The sequence below is a fragment of the Coptis chinensis genome, chromosome 3 (assembly GCF_015680905.1).
Source record: "Coptis chinensis isolate HL-2020 chromosome 3, ASM1568090v1, whole genome shotgun sequence".
NCBI classification, from domain to species: Eukaryota; Viridiplantae; Streptophyta; class Magnoliopsida; order Ranunculales; family Ranunculaceae; genus Coptis; species Coptis chinensis.
Window position 1 is genome coordinate 4,145,331 of NC_141458.1, and position 15,934 is coordinate 4,161,264.

Sequence of the window (15,934 nt, forward strand, 5' to 3'; positions counted from 1 at the left end):
TCTTCAAAGGCATACCTTTGCATCGCGAAATTCCCTGGAAATGTTGCAATGTTTGGTGTCAAGCAATTAATCGCAGTGTGGACATGACACTTCGGGGTTAAGGAGGCAGTTCATGATTGTTCTTTGGAGATATGGTCGGAGCCTTATTTTGGCTTATGGTATACCCTAATCGATTTTGTCAAGAGTGTGATTCAAGTGGATAATTACAAGAATCCTAAATTCTCGGGTTCCCTCGATGCTTTTAAAAGGATTAAGAGATGGGAAGGCCTCCCCGTCCAATGAGAATACCTTACTTGTTGCCCTGAGGAGAGAGTATTCTTTTAAGGAAACTTGGAAAGGATGGAAATAGTGCTAGCTTGATTATGATTTGTCGAAAAAATTAATTTCCCATATTTAGTACCTCGGTAGCATTCCTAATTTTCTTTTTAGGACATATTTAGGCTTTCTCGCGATTCTCCGGTAAGGAAAGAAGTTTATGTAAGATAGAACCGCAAACGGAGGAAGAAATTTGGGCAACAAAATACAATCAGAAGAGGAATAATTTGCTTACTGCTATTGATGGGGTAATTCCTTTCTCTTCCAACCTTATCTTTGCATTCCTTATTAAGCTTAACCTCATGCAAATGCGTAGGCAATCTTAGAGTTCTCGAGTACTCTCAACCGGTGCTCTTGAAAGCATCGGCAACAAGAAAAATCCCGTAAGTTCATTCCTAAGACATAAATGGTTACGGCTTTTGGTAATAAACCCTCTTGGTCCAAGTATCTAGTCTATAGATAGAACATTGAAATAAGTGCTTCATTTTAAGAGAAATTAGGAAGAATATAACACATCAACAAACACTCTACGAGTCCGGATCCAGTCTACTTATGAGTTATGACTTTATGAGCGACAATCCAAGCATCATCTTCTTTTTCATTCTGCTTTTTCTTAATTAATAACCGCATGATTAAGGCAGTAGTAACTTTTTGGTAAATCAGCATGTTGGAGGTATCTTGTTTAGTTTGAAAAATATGCATGTCCATAACAGGCGCATACATAAACCCCATAAAATGACAGGGTGAGAGTTCAACACATTAGTGTCACACAGAATGACCCAAAGATACCTGATACACAATCGTGCTTTAGTGTGCCCACATGCATTCTTAAAAGGTGGGAAACAAAACAGTGTCTGAATTAGAGAAATTTAAAAAATGGAGTGACCCTGCTACAAGTTTCTTGGTGTCTAACTGTCTAGTAAAGGTAATGGAATTCTGCTCATTGGTGACATTCCTGTTAGTGGAGTTCTTTCGGCAGACTACAAACTATCATGATTATAACTTACTGAAAAGCTACCACCATCATGGAGAAAAGTTGGGACCATATAGTGGCGGAACGACACATTGGCTTAAATTACTACGGTGTGATCACAAGATCTGCAAAGCTAAACCTCTACTCCATCCCAAAAGTGGGGGTTCTGGTTGTATCTTTCACTCATTAAATTAACTATTCTAGTCAATTAAGAGATAAAGGCCACTCTAATTCCACCTGAATAGAAATCATAAGTTTTTTACATTGTTTAGAATTATCTGTTACCAATGAAAACCAAAGCCTCACCTGACGTATCCACCAATACACGTAAGTAGAAAATGAAAAGCAGGTTGTCACTTGTCGTTTGTTACTATCCTACATTTTATATTTGTGTGAATTTTGAAGTTATGAAAGTGATGACAAGCACCTTGTAATTTCCAGGTGTCAAGTTCCACAACCACTCAGAAACAGGCAGGGAGCTCCTGCTACAGGCGAACCTGCAGTTGGCACCCTTGATCGCCCAAATAGAAATAATGCTTGGAGCGCACGGACGAGGGAAAAGGTGTGCTTTACTTCCATAAATTCCTTGCATTTCTATTTACACTTGAGGCAAATATGTAGGGAGTCATTTTTCTGTGCATTCTTAGTGAACTGCAGTCTACATTGGATTTCATTGTTATAGTCAATTTCTTGCAATTCTTACTACAAAACCCTTCTCTAATCTCTGTGTTCTCTGTTGCATAAGCAGTATGTGCTTTGATACATCTGACTTCACATACAAACCGTCTGAATCGAACATGTACCAACGAATGGAAGGACGGGTACCACGAGCCAGTCACTTGTACCATAATGTGATTTTCATTGATGTTCTATGAACAGAGGCACTTTTACCATAATGTGATTTTTATTGATGTTCTATGAATCCTAATGTGATATCATATGGTCTGGACCAAACGAGACTTGATTTTCAAAACGTGTTTTTTTGGATTTTTTGTGTGTAAACTACTAAATTGTGGTGATGTCAAACAGTGTATTTTCTTTGTTCTTGAAATTTTCTTTCTTTTTCTGAGTGGGTAGAATGATACTTGTTCAGGAGCTTTAATTTATTTCACGAGTAATGTTGGATTGAGTTAGATCTTAGACACTAGGATTGTGATATGCCTGACTTGTGGCCTATAACTCGGATATGGCGATATGATTATATGACACAGTTCTGGAGAAATTTGGCAATTTCAGGGTATACTTACTACAGAGTACAGACTGTGATCACTAAACAGGGATAACTTTTACAGACTCTGTTGCTGGGAAAGAGGGCTTTATTGTTTCAAGAAGCCTGCTGTTGCTGTTGCTGTTGATTGCACAAACAAAAAAATCACTAACTTTCACTAGATCACACAAAAAACAATAATAAAACTTTTAATAGATTAACTTCACCCGTATCAGTTGCTGGTGTGTGTGTGTGTCTGTTTGAAGTACGTTCAAATTTACCAAGGCTTTGAAGGAGTTGGGGGAAAAGGTGTGGGACTACAACTGTACTCTTGGTGTGGAACTTTTTGTGACAACCAATTTGTGCTGTCAGAAACTTATGTCAGAAACAGTGGAACAAGGAAACAGTGAATAGTCCTTTGGTTGGAAACTTCGAATAAAATTCTTTAACAAACTTGTACAGAGAACTAGCTGAATGTCATTAAAAGTTAGAAGTTTAAAAATTCATTAGCTTTAAAAAATAAAATAGAAACACCTCAATTCATATACTAAAGAACAGTGCTAATTCTAGTTACAAACCCCATTTAATTTACTGAAGAAAAAAAACTACTAACTCCATTTCACAAATGGATAGCGCCACCAGTTCACTATATGGTCCACTCAAGGCAAGCGTTCAACTTCTGTAGAGGCTGACGAGTTACCACCACCATCAGCCGGACTTTGAGTGCCAGTTGAACCTATAACATCCAATATTAAGCTCAGTACAAATAAAAATAAAAGAGTACGTATTAAATAAAAATAGTAAGCAATCGAAAATTACCAATCAACTTCGGACATTTTCTTTTGTCATGTGATTGCCCAGTAAGTCCACATCCATTACAACGCCTTAGTTGACTTGCTTGAACCTGTGCCTTCTCTTTTCCCCCTTGTAATCTATGTTTTCCATTGCCTTTTGCTTTAACAGGATTAGGCTCATTCAAAGTCACATGTCGATGCGTTTTTTCTGTTGGAGAAATTCCAACTCCTTTAATAGCCAGCACTTCCTTAATCTTTTCATGTACCACTTTCAAATGTTCTTCATATACTTCACTTGCCTCTTCACAAGCTACAGCGTCATCAAGTACCCTTGAAGTAAGATGAGATAATTTTGTGTGCCTCAACAACATAAAGTCGTTGTTACTATTTTCTTTCACCTCTTTCCCACCATCTGATATTATTTCTTCCAATTTTGTGTCTTTCTTCCATCTACTCAGTATATAAGCATCCGGCAAGTAAACAATTTGACTAACTTTCAAGTAAGCCAAAATGTGTCTACAAGGAATTCCTTCAAATTCAAATTTCTTGCAGCTACATGTAGCAAAATTTAGAGCCATATCATATACAATTTTTCGCGGTCTAGAATCTCTTGCACTTGGCCTTTTCACCATGTAGACAACCTGCTTTTCATTTTCTACCGAACTTTCAATAAAATACTCCAAACTCTCCCACAACTCATTCTGAAATCTAAGAAAAATAGACAATGTATAAATATCTGCCATCTGCTTCTCCATAGAAATTGGGGTTTTCATCACGGGTCGCTCATTGCTATCAACATGATCGCTTGCAATTCTTTATGTATTTGGTATTCAAGTGCCCTATTAAATCGCGCAGAACAAATTCATTTAAAGAATTTTCTTTAGAGACATACCTCTTGAAAAATGCATGTGAACTTTCCCACCCGTTGACTACTTGACATGCGGCTAAAATGAAAATGTGTTTCACAAATGACGGAACCCACCTGGACCGCATACCATACAATGCAGCTAACCAAGTGTTATCTTTTAGTTCGCTCTTCCCTATTGTTTCTTGCCACATTGCCTCAAACTCTTCCCCAGACTCTGTATTCCAAATGCATTTTTGAAACGCAGTATAGTGATCTCTATAAATGATTGCATCTAATTTTTCAGAAAACTTGTTCAGAATATGCCAAATGCAATACCGGTGATATGTATTTGGAAGAGCTTGAGCAATAGCTTTTGACATCAGGGTCTTGATCGGTGATAATCATTTTGGGAGGGCTAAATCGACATTACTTCCATCCATTTTGGAGTAGCCAAATGAATGATTCTGTCGTCTCGTCACACAGGAATGCACAACCAAATATTACAGTCTGATTATGTTTATTCACCCCTACAAATGGTGCAAATATCATACCATATTTATTGGTTTTGTAAGTTGTATCAAACACTACTACATCACCGTAAAGCTTGTACGCCCTTATTGCCTTTGCATCAGCCCAGAAACAATGAGTTAACCTATTTTCTTCGTCGATCTCAGTTTTAAAAGAAAATGAAGAATTTTTTTCTTGCTCTGACAAAAAATATTCCATCAATATCTCTGAATCATGCCCATCTACTAAGCTTTTGAATCTCTAACAAAATTTCTAAGGTCTTTTTTTGTACAACCAATATTTTCTATTCCACCCGCTTCCATTGAAAGAATACTAATTTGCTGGTTTATAGGTATATTAGCAGATGATAAAAGATTAGACAATGACTTTTTTGTATCAGATATGCCACGGTGAGATCTCAACAGATATACTTTATGAGGGGTTGAAAGTGAGTGGTTGTGGACCTCGATAAATTGGCTGACGCTGTAACCCGACTTCAATTTATTCTTCAAAACTGACAATTTTGCCTTGCAACCCTCACGAACAATCCCCCGTCGCCTTTTCTTTTCTCTCTTATTTTTCTGTTTAGGTTTCCCTTCTTTGAAACAACAGTACTCCTTCCTAGTTATTTCATTGTCTTCTTTATCCTTCTTAGTAGAATTACTTCGTATACTAAATCCAGCCACTTTTGCATAAGTATTGTAAAATTCATAAGCTTCATCCAAAGAGAGAAATTCTTGTCCTATTTTCGGTTTGCAATCTTCTTTTACTTCATGCATATAAACCATATCAGACTGTTCTTCTTCATCTGAGTCCAAATGTTCAAACTCCATATCCATTCAATAGATGCTACACATATCAATTTCAAAATATGAGCAGCATTATAATTAGTTGGCATTTAATAATAATTCTTAAGAAATTAAATGTATATAAATTGAGCATACCACCCAATATGTTAAAAACGGAATATAATTAATTAACATTTAATAATAAAAATTTGAGAGAAAAAAAAAACAGGAAAAAAATTGAGCTTACTTGTGTACTGATGCTGAAAAGCAATAGTATAGTGTTGACTATTTTGTTCCACGTTGGAACACTCTTAAAAATTGGGAAGTGTCGAAAAAGAAATTAAAAGATAGAGAGGAGAGAGGCATGAGAGAAAAAATTGAGGAGAATAAAAAAGGCACGTGAAATTGTTTGATAAAGTGGAGAGAGAATGAGAGTGTGTGGGGTCAAAGAAAATCAATAAAGTAAAGAGAGAGGAGAGAGAAAAGGTGGGGTTGGAGAAAAAAGTGGAGAGAAAGGAGAGAGAAAAAAAGGAAATTGTTTGATAAAAAAAGTATGTGTAGGGTTGAAATTGTTTGATAAAAGAGTGGAGATAAAATGGGAGAGAGGAGAGAGAGAAAGAGAGTGTGTGGGGTCAAAGAAAATCAATAAAGTAGAGAGAGAGAGAGGAGAGAGAAAGAGTGGGGTTGGAGAAAAAAGTGGAGAGAAAGGAGAGAGAAAAAAAGTCACGTGAATTTGTTTGGTCCGGAAGTTTTTTTATCCGAGAAGTCCTGACTAGAGCAAAACTGTATATATATATATATATACACGGGCCGGCTACCTTGACATACTATTCTAACATACTATCTTGACATACCTACCCAACCGTCAGATTTTACATAATCTAATGTCCAGATATGCGTGTATGGAAACCAAACAAATAAAAAAGTGGGGTGGGACAAAAGTGACATTTCCATTTTTTCTCAAAAAGAAATTCGATCTTTTTCTATCTTTTTCTTCTTCATTCATGTTTCTTTTACGAGATCTTTGTCAAAGCCGCCAAGAAAGTTCTCTTCTCAACTTCTTTGTTGTTTGCTTTGAAGTTTGAACTAAAGGCAGCTATGGGTAATGGAGAATATATCCATATAAGCATTGTTGTTATTGGTTCCCCTTTGGGAAGTCAAGAACCACTAGACATCTTGACAAGCTTAATGCTGAAGTGAACGTGGTATCACCATTGACGTTATTGCCTTGTGGAAGTTGAATTCATTTTGTTTATTACCAAAAAATATACCCATCAAAAACAGTCACAAGTGTTTATATAGTTACACTGGCATTTTTTAATCTTAGAAAAATGAGAAAGCCGGTTATAAGAAACAGTTTAAACATCAAGCAAGCTAACAATACACAAATGATGAGCTACTGGTGATTATACAATGTATGGATTATAACGTGATTGCAACTAAAGCTAAGCCATTTCAGACCGATAACTTGGTTTGAGAAACAAGAATTCCGTCTGTATCTACATATAGCCATTCATGGTTTCTGGGATCTAAGTGTTCTAACCGAAAATTGAGTCACACATTGAAAACTACATCCCAAAAACTGAATTACACCTACACATGTATTATTTACCATCTCAACTCATCTGCACCAAAGGACAATAGCAGCAACCATTCAAGCCAAAATCACTATTTTTCAAAAAGAAACCTACGAAATCAAATCTACCCAGTTCTCCAAACTAATTATTTCATTATCGGTTAGAACTTCAGAATCGAGGGAGACAAGAGAGAACCATTTAAGTCAATTTTTTCTTCTTGGACGGTGGTACTAAAGCTTTGATTGAGTTCTTCTTCATTGTGGGAGAGCCGGAGAGCTTCGTTTCTTTATGAATTTTTTTCGTGGAGTTGATTTCTTTTTTATCATGGAGTCGATTCCAGGGAGAAAAATGAGATTTTTAGAGGCGTCCTATTTTTGTAGAGAGAGAGAGTTGGGAGCTGGGTTAAGTTTGTTAGAGAGGGCACGTTTAGTTTGGGAAGAAGAAAGCTTAAAAGCCTAAATGACATTGTTACTCTTTTTATGTTTCTCTGTTAAAACAAATCTAGATTTGATCACTAGATTCAATCTAAATCTGACGGTTGGCTAGGTATGTCAAGATGGTATGTTAGAATAGTATGTCAAGGTAGCCGACCCGATATATATATATATATAGCCCGGCTCTTAAACGGACTAGTCCGTTTACGGATTTGTGTCTTGAACAGCTTATATAGTGTCGTGAACAACTTATATAGTGTCTTGAACAACTTTTTTAATTTACACTTATTAACTTTTTAATTTATGTTTATATGTGACACTATATATAAGCTGTGCAAGACATTATATAAGCTTCAAGAAGACACTATATAATAAGTCCGTAAACGGACGTCCGTTTAAGAGTCGGCCTGTATATATATATATATATATATATACACGTGTGTGTGTGTGGCAAAGTTAGGGGGGCTATAGCCCCAGACAACCAACTCGATCATAGATCCACCCCCGCAACATACCCCCGCCGCCCTAGCCATGCCTTGTTACTCTTTATCGGAAATAATCTATATATCAATGTATTTTTTTTAATGAAAAAAAGATATTAGAAAAATTAATAATAGTGAAGATAATTTGCCCGAAATGCCATGGTTATTGCATGAATCCAAGTATCATAGTTATCTCAGGAGAGTAGTAGATATACCAGAATTGTCGTAGGATTGTTATAATGATGAACGAAGAACGGATCATTGCTTTCTTGAGTTTTGGCGACACCAACTAAAACTTCATTATTCTAGCTCATTTGCCATGACTAAGAATTGAGGCAATAATAGTGGAGGAAGATGCCTCTGGTCAGTTGTACACTAGACTATAGTTCTAATTTAATACATGTGAAGGTCTACCCATCCCTAGCTTATTTTCGGAAAAAAAAAAAAGAATTGAGGCAATAAAAAAAAATGATAAACGAGATGAAAGATTAGAGGGGCTCTAATACCATAAGAAAACTTAAAACGAATGAGTTGGTGCTTTCCTCAACTTGAGGTTAGACTAAGGCTGGGTGCAATGGCTCTGCATTCCCTCAAAATCGATGAGAGTTGCGGTGGTTTTCTCTCCCTATCCATATTTAACTCTCTATATATTGAGAGTATTATTAAGGAAGGAAGAGTGGATTCCACGCGAGTTGAAATGTCGTGGTTTGTAAAAACCCAAATGGCGACGCCACTTGAAGTGGGGAATGGAATGTAAAAAATATTATTATTATTTTGTTTTCATTTTGCACTAGTCGAAGTGGCGTTGAAAAAAATGTGGGTTTCAAACCGCGCCAGTTCAAGTGGCGTAGGATTGTTCAGATCATTGATTCAACAAAACCTACTCTCTATCCGTATAACACTGTTTTTTGGAGGGATAGAGATGGAGAGTGCAGAGTCATTGGACTCAGCCTAAAAGACGTATTGTATTTATAGAAACTGGTTTACAACTTAAAAAATATACATGAATCACCTTACAAGATATACATCAAAAGTTCTGTAACTAATTAACCCAAGTGATAAGCTTACGAACTGATCTTAACCTACGAGACTTCTCAGGAGGTCACTATCTTGAAATTACGCTCACTGAACACGCTTAAGTGCATAATTCTTACCAACCCGCAACCAATAGTGATATTAGTATATTAGGGATAACTAGACTTTTCCAACATACCCCAACGGCCTAGCCACATCCTATATATATATATATATATATATTTGCAATGTTTTATACAATATCTCTTGAAAATATGAATTGAGCCATGATTCCATGTAGATATGATCTTCACGCCATAGATATTATCTCTACAAAAATTTAGCTCATTTGAAAACTCCTAACCATGAGAAAAATTGTTCTCAACCTATGAATTTTATCAACGGTCTAAAAATATCGATTTTGTAACCCTTTTCTGGCAAACTTAAAAATGTTCAAAGGATCTGATTTTTTGTGGAGGTCATATCCAGAGTGAAAATATCTTATCCACAAAAAATTAGCCCTTAAAATATCTTGAAGGGTCCGGTGGGGGGTATTGTATAAAACGTTGAATAAAAAGTGTTGTAAACGGAACCTACCTCGGTCAGGCTACATTAACACCCCTAAATGACACTCCAAATAGACACTCCTGCCAAACACAATGATTTAATGACTGATTTTTGGTAGATATGATCTCCAAAAAAATTCAACTCATTTCAATATGTTTAATCATGTCAAAAGTTGTGTCGAAGCTTGCAATTTTTTCAACGATTTATAATTTTTCAGTTTTGTAAATAAATTTGACAAGACTAGAGATATCAAAATGAATCGATATTTTGCCGACATAATCAACATGGTAAGAGAGTCATCTCCACAAAAGATCAACTATTAAGTCATTGTAAAAGTGCACTTTTTGGTATGGGTGTCAATTCGGGGTGTCATTTAGTGGTGTCAGGGTATATATATAGGGGATAGTTATATGACTCAAAAGTTACTCTACTCGTAAAAATAGACTTACAAGATGAATCTAAGGCTAATATCTACTCTCTATACTAGGCTAGAGGTGATAAAAAAAAATATTAAAAAAATTAATAATAGTGAATATAATTTGTCCTTGTTCGAGTGGGTATATCCACTCCAAATCCTTGCATGTCGGACACGTGTCAGGAAATACCTATAAAATCTTCTATCATTAATCGAAAGTCCAAACCAAAGATTGGGATTTTTGTACATTGGTTAATAGTGAACAATGTTTATTTCAGGGATCAGTTTATGTTCCATCTTTTGACCACGGCGTTGGAGATACAGTGGAAAATGATATTTTTGTGAGCCTTCAGTAACGACAGTAAGTCATTTTCTTCAAGTACTTGAGTCATCCAGATCATCTACATTAAATCCAACAATATAATTTTCTATACAAACTGGATATACACAAGCTCGTGGTTTTTCTGATTCCCCCTTACATTTACCCTGTAGGCTCAGTGACGTTTATCTTTTCTGAAAATATTGGCAGGTCTCTTTATTTTGTATGGTTGTCATTTAGTAGTCCTGGATTTTCTTATGACGTTCCTCTTTCTTGCTCCTCTCCAGGCATAAAGTAGTGATAGTAGAGGGGAATTACTTACTTTTGGAAGAGGGTATCTGGAACGAAGTTTCCTCTATATTTGATGAGAAATGGTAAGCCTCAAGTCTGAAATGTTAAATGTTGTGTTTGGCAATCACTCCCCCTCCCCTCCCCACCCACACACACCACACACACACAATATAAATAAAATTTTACTCAATATTAAATTATCAACTATGTAGTAAGGGGATAGTTATTTAATGCCAGAGAAACTAGTATAAGGGGATAGTTAATCACTCCCCCTCCCCTCCCCACCCACACACACCACACACACACAATATAAATAAAATTTTACTCTATTAAATTATCAACTATGTAGTAACAAATGGTGCAATTTTGAATGCACACTTGAAGAATGCGGTGCAGAAGTGGCAAATCAAAACTCTCATGTTTTCTCTAGCAAAAATGTGTGGATATTCGTAAGTCTTGTATCATATTCCCCCATTATCATTAAATTGAGAATTTGAATACAATCAAAAATTTATATAAGTCCAACACTTTCACTGAAAAAGAAATCAATAAAACAACTTGCTAAATCTTTCTTTATGGATTACTTGCTACTACTACTCCTATCCTCACCACACCAAAATCCACAAAAAGTGCTCTTAGTCACCCAGGATGGAATTCTGCTATGCTAGAAGAAATGAGTGCTCTCTCACACAATGAGACATGGGTACTTGTTCCACGACAACTCTACATGAATGTCATTGATTGTCGGTGGGTGTTTATAGCCAAACTCAAATCTGATGGTTCATTGGATCGGCTGAAATCAAGACTTGTAGCGAAAGGCTATAACCAAAGGGAAGGAGTCGACTTTCTCGAAACATTCAGTCCGGTAATAAAACCTGCTACTATCAGGACTGTTCTCACCATTGCAACTGTTAAAGGTTGGAATTTCCGGCAACTTAATGTTAAGAATGCTTTTTTACATGGACATCTTCAAACCACAATTTTCATTGAACAACCCCCCGGCTTTGTAGATGAACTATTGCCAAATCATGTGTGTCAGCTCCAACGAACGTTGTATTGTTTAAAACAGGCTCCACGGGCCTGGTTTGATAGATTCAGTTCTTATCTCATTGAGTATGGTTTTAGATGCAGCCCAGTTGACTCATCATTATTCATTTTCAACAATGGTGTTAATATAATGGTTCTACTGGTATATGTTGATGATATAGTACTCACTGGTGACAATAATATTTTATTAGATAAATTTGTTGTTGAGGAACTTCGGGCTCAATTCTCCATAAAGGATCTTGGCCCTCTTAGTTACTTTCTCGGAGTACAAGTACAATATTTCAAAGATGGACTCTTTCTATCTCAAACAAAATATATGCTGGACTTGCTTCATAATACAAAGATGACTGATTGCAAACCGACATCTGCTCCTATGGCTGCTAAACCTGTTCTCATTTCAAATGGTGAAGCTCTCTATCCTGATGTTACCGAGTATCGAAAGATCGTCGGCACACTTCAGTATCTCACCTTGACACGACCCGATTTGAACTATCTTTGTGGAGTTAATCGTTTTGTCAACATATGCATGCACCTACCAATGCACACTTCCGGATGGTTAAAAGAATACTCCATTACATCAAAGGAACTATCTCTACTTGGTTTATGATACTCAAGCATAGCAGTCTTGATCTCTATGCTATTTCCGACACTGATTAGGCTGGGTGCCCCCTTACTAGACGATCTACTACTAGTTTCTGTACTTTTCTGGGGTCTAATTGTATCTCCTGGAGTGCTAAGAAGCAGCCTACCGTATCACGTTCTAGTGCGGAAGCTGAATATCGAGCAATGGCATCTACAGCTGCTGAACTCACATGGATTTCTTTCATCCTACGTGACCTTGGAATTTTCCAGTCAAAACCACAAGTTCTATTATGTGATAATATCTCAGCACTTCACATATCAATCAATCCAGTGTTCCATGCTCGAACCAAACACATAGCTATTGATTATCATTTCGTTCGTGAGAAAGTTGCTCTCGGCACACTCGTTACTAGATTTGTTCCTTCAACAAAACAACTCGCAGATATTTTCACAAAACCTCTGTCTCGAGCTGTCTTTGAAGGATTTAAAAGAAAACTTGAACTTTGGCTCCAACCCACGTCAAGTTTGAAGGGGAGTAATAGAGCACAGAACACACTGTTGTGTGTTAATCTACAGCTCAATGACTTGGAAGACTTGGTCTTATACAAGTGTCAGTAGATCCTATTTTCTATAACAACTTAAGAGATAACTCTTAGATATCCTGTAGAGATTGCTTGAGTATGGAGTCTATATAAGTCCAACACTTTCACTGAAAGAAATCAATAAAAACAACTTGCTAAATCTTTCTTTAAAATTACCTAGCAAAAAAATAGAACCTGGAATTCTGTATGAGCATGTGCTCTTTCGTGGCGACCTAATCTCAAAAGGTGACCAATCGGGTCAAGCCCTGGGGGGTTGGGCCCAAGGTCTTGGGTTTTGATTCCCACCTTCACTTGGGAAGGACGGTTTAGTTCTTAAAATCAAGGAACAAAATATCACCGATATATCCGATATATATATATATCATTTTTTTGGTACACCGACATCGATATATCCACCGAATATAGAACCCTTTTTTCCCGATATATATCGGAATTTCCGATATAAAACTTTATATCGCCGATATAACCGATATATGCAATATTTACGATATATATCGTTCGATTTTTTGACCATTTTTTAATATAAAGATTTCCGATATATCTGATATATATCGGCGAGATATCCGATATTTCCGATATATGGTAGTGGTTGGGGATACAACCAATCAAGAGATAACGATTCTTCTAGTGGCATGATCAGTCACTCTACGAGTAGTGCGTCATATGGTTCTTTATATGGATATTGGATGGGGGTTGATCAACAACCTTATGGCGCACCACAATCTGAACCAACATATGGACAACTCTATCCAAGTTATGAATCTGTTGGAATTGTACCTGGATTTGTTTCATTGTGCCCAATGTATACTTACACCAACACTCCTCGAATTGGAATCATGTTAGAATTTCCAACACAAAAATATGAGTGATATGTTCGACAATTTCTCGACGGTGGGTATAACTCTGTATACACTTGGGTAGGGTATTGTGAAGCAGTTAGGATTCAAGAATGGGGTATGGAAGTTGACCAGCCACGTCACTCGTTTATGTATTGATGTAACTTATTTATCTTATTTTGTAATTTGAGACTTTGAGTACATTAGATTATGACATTATGGTTAATTATTTGTCAATATTTTTTTATGATTTTCTTGATAAATAAATGTTGCTATTATGTCCTCCGATATTTCTGATATTTTAGATAGTTTGGACTGGTCACAAAAAAACTGGATATATCCGATATATATCGGTTTTTGAATACACCGATATATTCACCGAATTCGATATTTTGATCCTTGGTTAAAATGAACAGAAGTAGTTGTAACAATTAAAAGGAAAGGTATTCCTACCAAAGTGTTGAAAATAGAGTACTGTCAAACAGTGAAGCATTCTTTATAGTCTTCAGCGGAGAACTCGAAAGGTTCTTCAAATTTCTTATAACCCTTGTTTGACTATGTAAAGGTTCCTTGAGGTTGACATTGTAACAGCTATGCAGCGAGTCCTGAAGAGGTTTACTTCGGAGATGAGTAAGTTCATGCCAACATATGTTCAACAACAAATAACTATAGACAGATAAGTAGAAGTCTCATGTTATTTCTGTCTTTATTTTCAGGATTACCACTAGATACTGCGAAATGGCGGGTAAGTTTAATACTCAGCGCAATCTCAGCTTAAACTCTAGTTTTATGATGTTGGAAATTTGCTTTACATCTCTTACCTTTTGGCCCTGTAATAATATTTTTCTTCCCTTAATTATACAGTTATACCTCAACTTCAGAGTGAGTACAATGACCGACCAAATGCAGAGATTATTAACAAGTCCAAGAAGAATGCAGATCTTGTAATTAGGTCAGTGAACTTGTAATCTTACTATTATGTAACTTCAACAGTGAGGAAACCTATGATTGAAAAAAATGTAGTTATTGCAGTCTTCTTTACATGGCTGTGTTGTACAGGTCGACCTAAGTTATACTTTTTAATAACATGTTTTCTTGTTAATGTCTCCTCCTTGCTGAGACTTGTATGGATGCTAGTGTTTGTTGATTTTGAGAGTTGAAACAGTTGAGTTGATAGTACATCGCGCTAATGTTACAAGCATCTTGCAAATTCGACTTGATCGATTATGAGTTTATGACAGCCATTACACAGAAAAGGTTTCAGTTCTTGCATAATGACGCATTGACACTATATTATGCCCCATATAATGGCCACTATTCAGACTTCAGAGTGGCCTCTGTTGGGCCCAGAAGAATTATAGTGGACCCCTATATAACTCTCTATCCAGTATCCACACAAGTTAGTTGCAAACTTACTAATAAACATGTACTACGCGTCTACGCCCGTGCAAAACTATAAAGAGAGGGACGGAGGGGTATGTAAAAGAACAGAAAAATGAGTACAAAAGACTTGTTTGGAACACTTTCATTCTTGGTGCACTTTGTTGAAAGTTAAAAAATAATCAATGTGTGGTGACTTTTGTGTAAATCTGTTGAGAAAAACTTCAATTAAAATATTAACAGTTACCGTCCTGTGAACAATAATTAATCTCCAACAACTTATCAGGGTTTGGGGTGTGGTTAGGGAGAGCAGCTATGTTCTCTTCATCAAATAGCAGGCTGGTTTGTGTGTGTGTTGTGTTGTGTTGTGTGTGTGGGGTGGGGTGGGGGGTGGGGGCTTATATTTTGTCTGCCAACAACAACAAAAGAAGTTCTCGATCTTCAGCAAATAGCAGGTTGCTGAGTGTGGGAAGTGGTGTATTTTGTCTGCCAACAACAACAAAAAGAAGTTCTCGATCTTCAGCAAATAGCAGGTTGCTGAGTGTGTGTGTGTGTGTGTGTGGGGGGGGGGGGGGGTGGTGGGTGGGTGGGGGGTGCGTAGCAGCAACGAAAACTAAATGCATTTGTACTGTATTGGTGGTCTTGCTTGGTAGTGAAAGATCTAAAACCAAAATCTGGGTGTCTTAAATCCTGTGTTTTGAGAGGGTTATGAGTGTGTCTTCACATAAAGCTTCTGCTAGGAAACCATGGTGTTCACAACTCTAGCAGCTAGCGCATGATGCTTGTTAATGATTCATTTGCCTAAATCGTGCTGTGGTTTGTAGTGGACTTTTTAAGCAAGATATGAGTAGTTTTTTCTTTGATAACACTAAATAAAATGAGATGTCCAGTATCGAAGAACTCACTGTGTGCTATGCTACCATTAAGCAATGGAAACTCAATAACTTCAACAGGGAT

At 36.7% G+C, this 15,934-nt stretch overlaps 3 protein-coding genes and 1 long non-coding RNA gene across 4 annotated transcripts; 2 read left to right on the forward strand and 2 right to left on the reverse strand.

The window, feature by feature from the left end:
- The first annotated feature begins 454 nt into the window (after positions 1-454).
- LOC147507385 (uncharacterized) lies at positions 455-2,255 on the forward strand. The gene is made up of 3 exons (XR_015216189.1): positions 455-563; positions 1,730-1,850; positions 2,037-2,255. It is a non-coding gene; the product is annotated as an uncharacterized LOC147507385 (long non-coding RNA).
- An 899-nt stretch (positions 2,256-3,154) lies between these two features.
- LOC147507386 (protein FAR1-RELATED SEQUENCE 5-like) lies at positions 3,155-4,516 on the reverse strand. The gene is made up of 3 exons (XM_086596268.1): positions 4,182-4,516; positions 3,315-3,997; positions 3,155-3,231 (listed from the first exon to the last, which is right to left on the reverse strand). The coding sequence occupies exons 1-3, from the start codon at positions 4,514-4,516 to the stop codon at positions 3,155-3,157; spliced, it is 1,095 nt and encodes a 364-aa protein (XP_086452394.1).
- A 372-nt stretch (positions 4,517-4,888) lies between these two features.
- LOC147507387 (protein FAR1-RELATED SEQUENCE 5-like) lies at positions 4,889-5,482 on the reverse strand. Its single transcript, XM_086596269.1, has one exon. It carries the CDS (start codon positions 5,480-5,482, stop codon positions 4,889-4,891), a length of 594 nt encoding a protein of 197 aa, XP_086452395.1.
- Positions 5,483-9,759: 4,277 nt separating this feature from the next.
- On the forward strand, positions 9,760-14,638 carry LOC147507388 (putative uridine kinase C227.14). Its single transcript, XM_086596270.1, has 6 exons — positions 9,760-9,792; positions 10,199-10,272; positions 10,527-10,613; positions 14,163-14,227; positions 14,314-14,342; positions 14,479-14,638. The coding sequence occupies exons 1-6, from the start codon at positions 9,760-9,762 to the stop codon at positions 14,563-14,565; spliced, it is 375 nt and encodes a 124-aa protein (XP_086452396.1). The 3' UTR covers positions 14,566-14,638.
- The last annotated feature ends 1,296 nt before the right edge of the window (positions 14,639-15,934 follow it).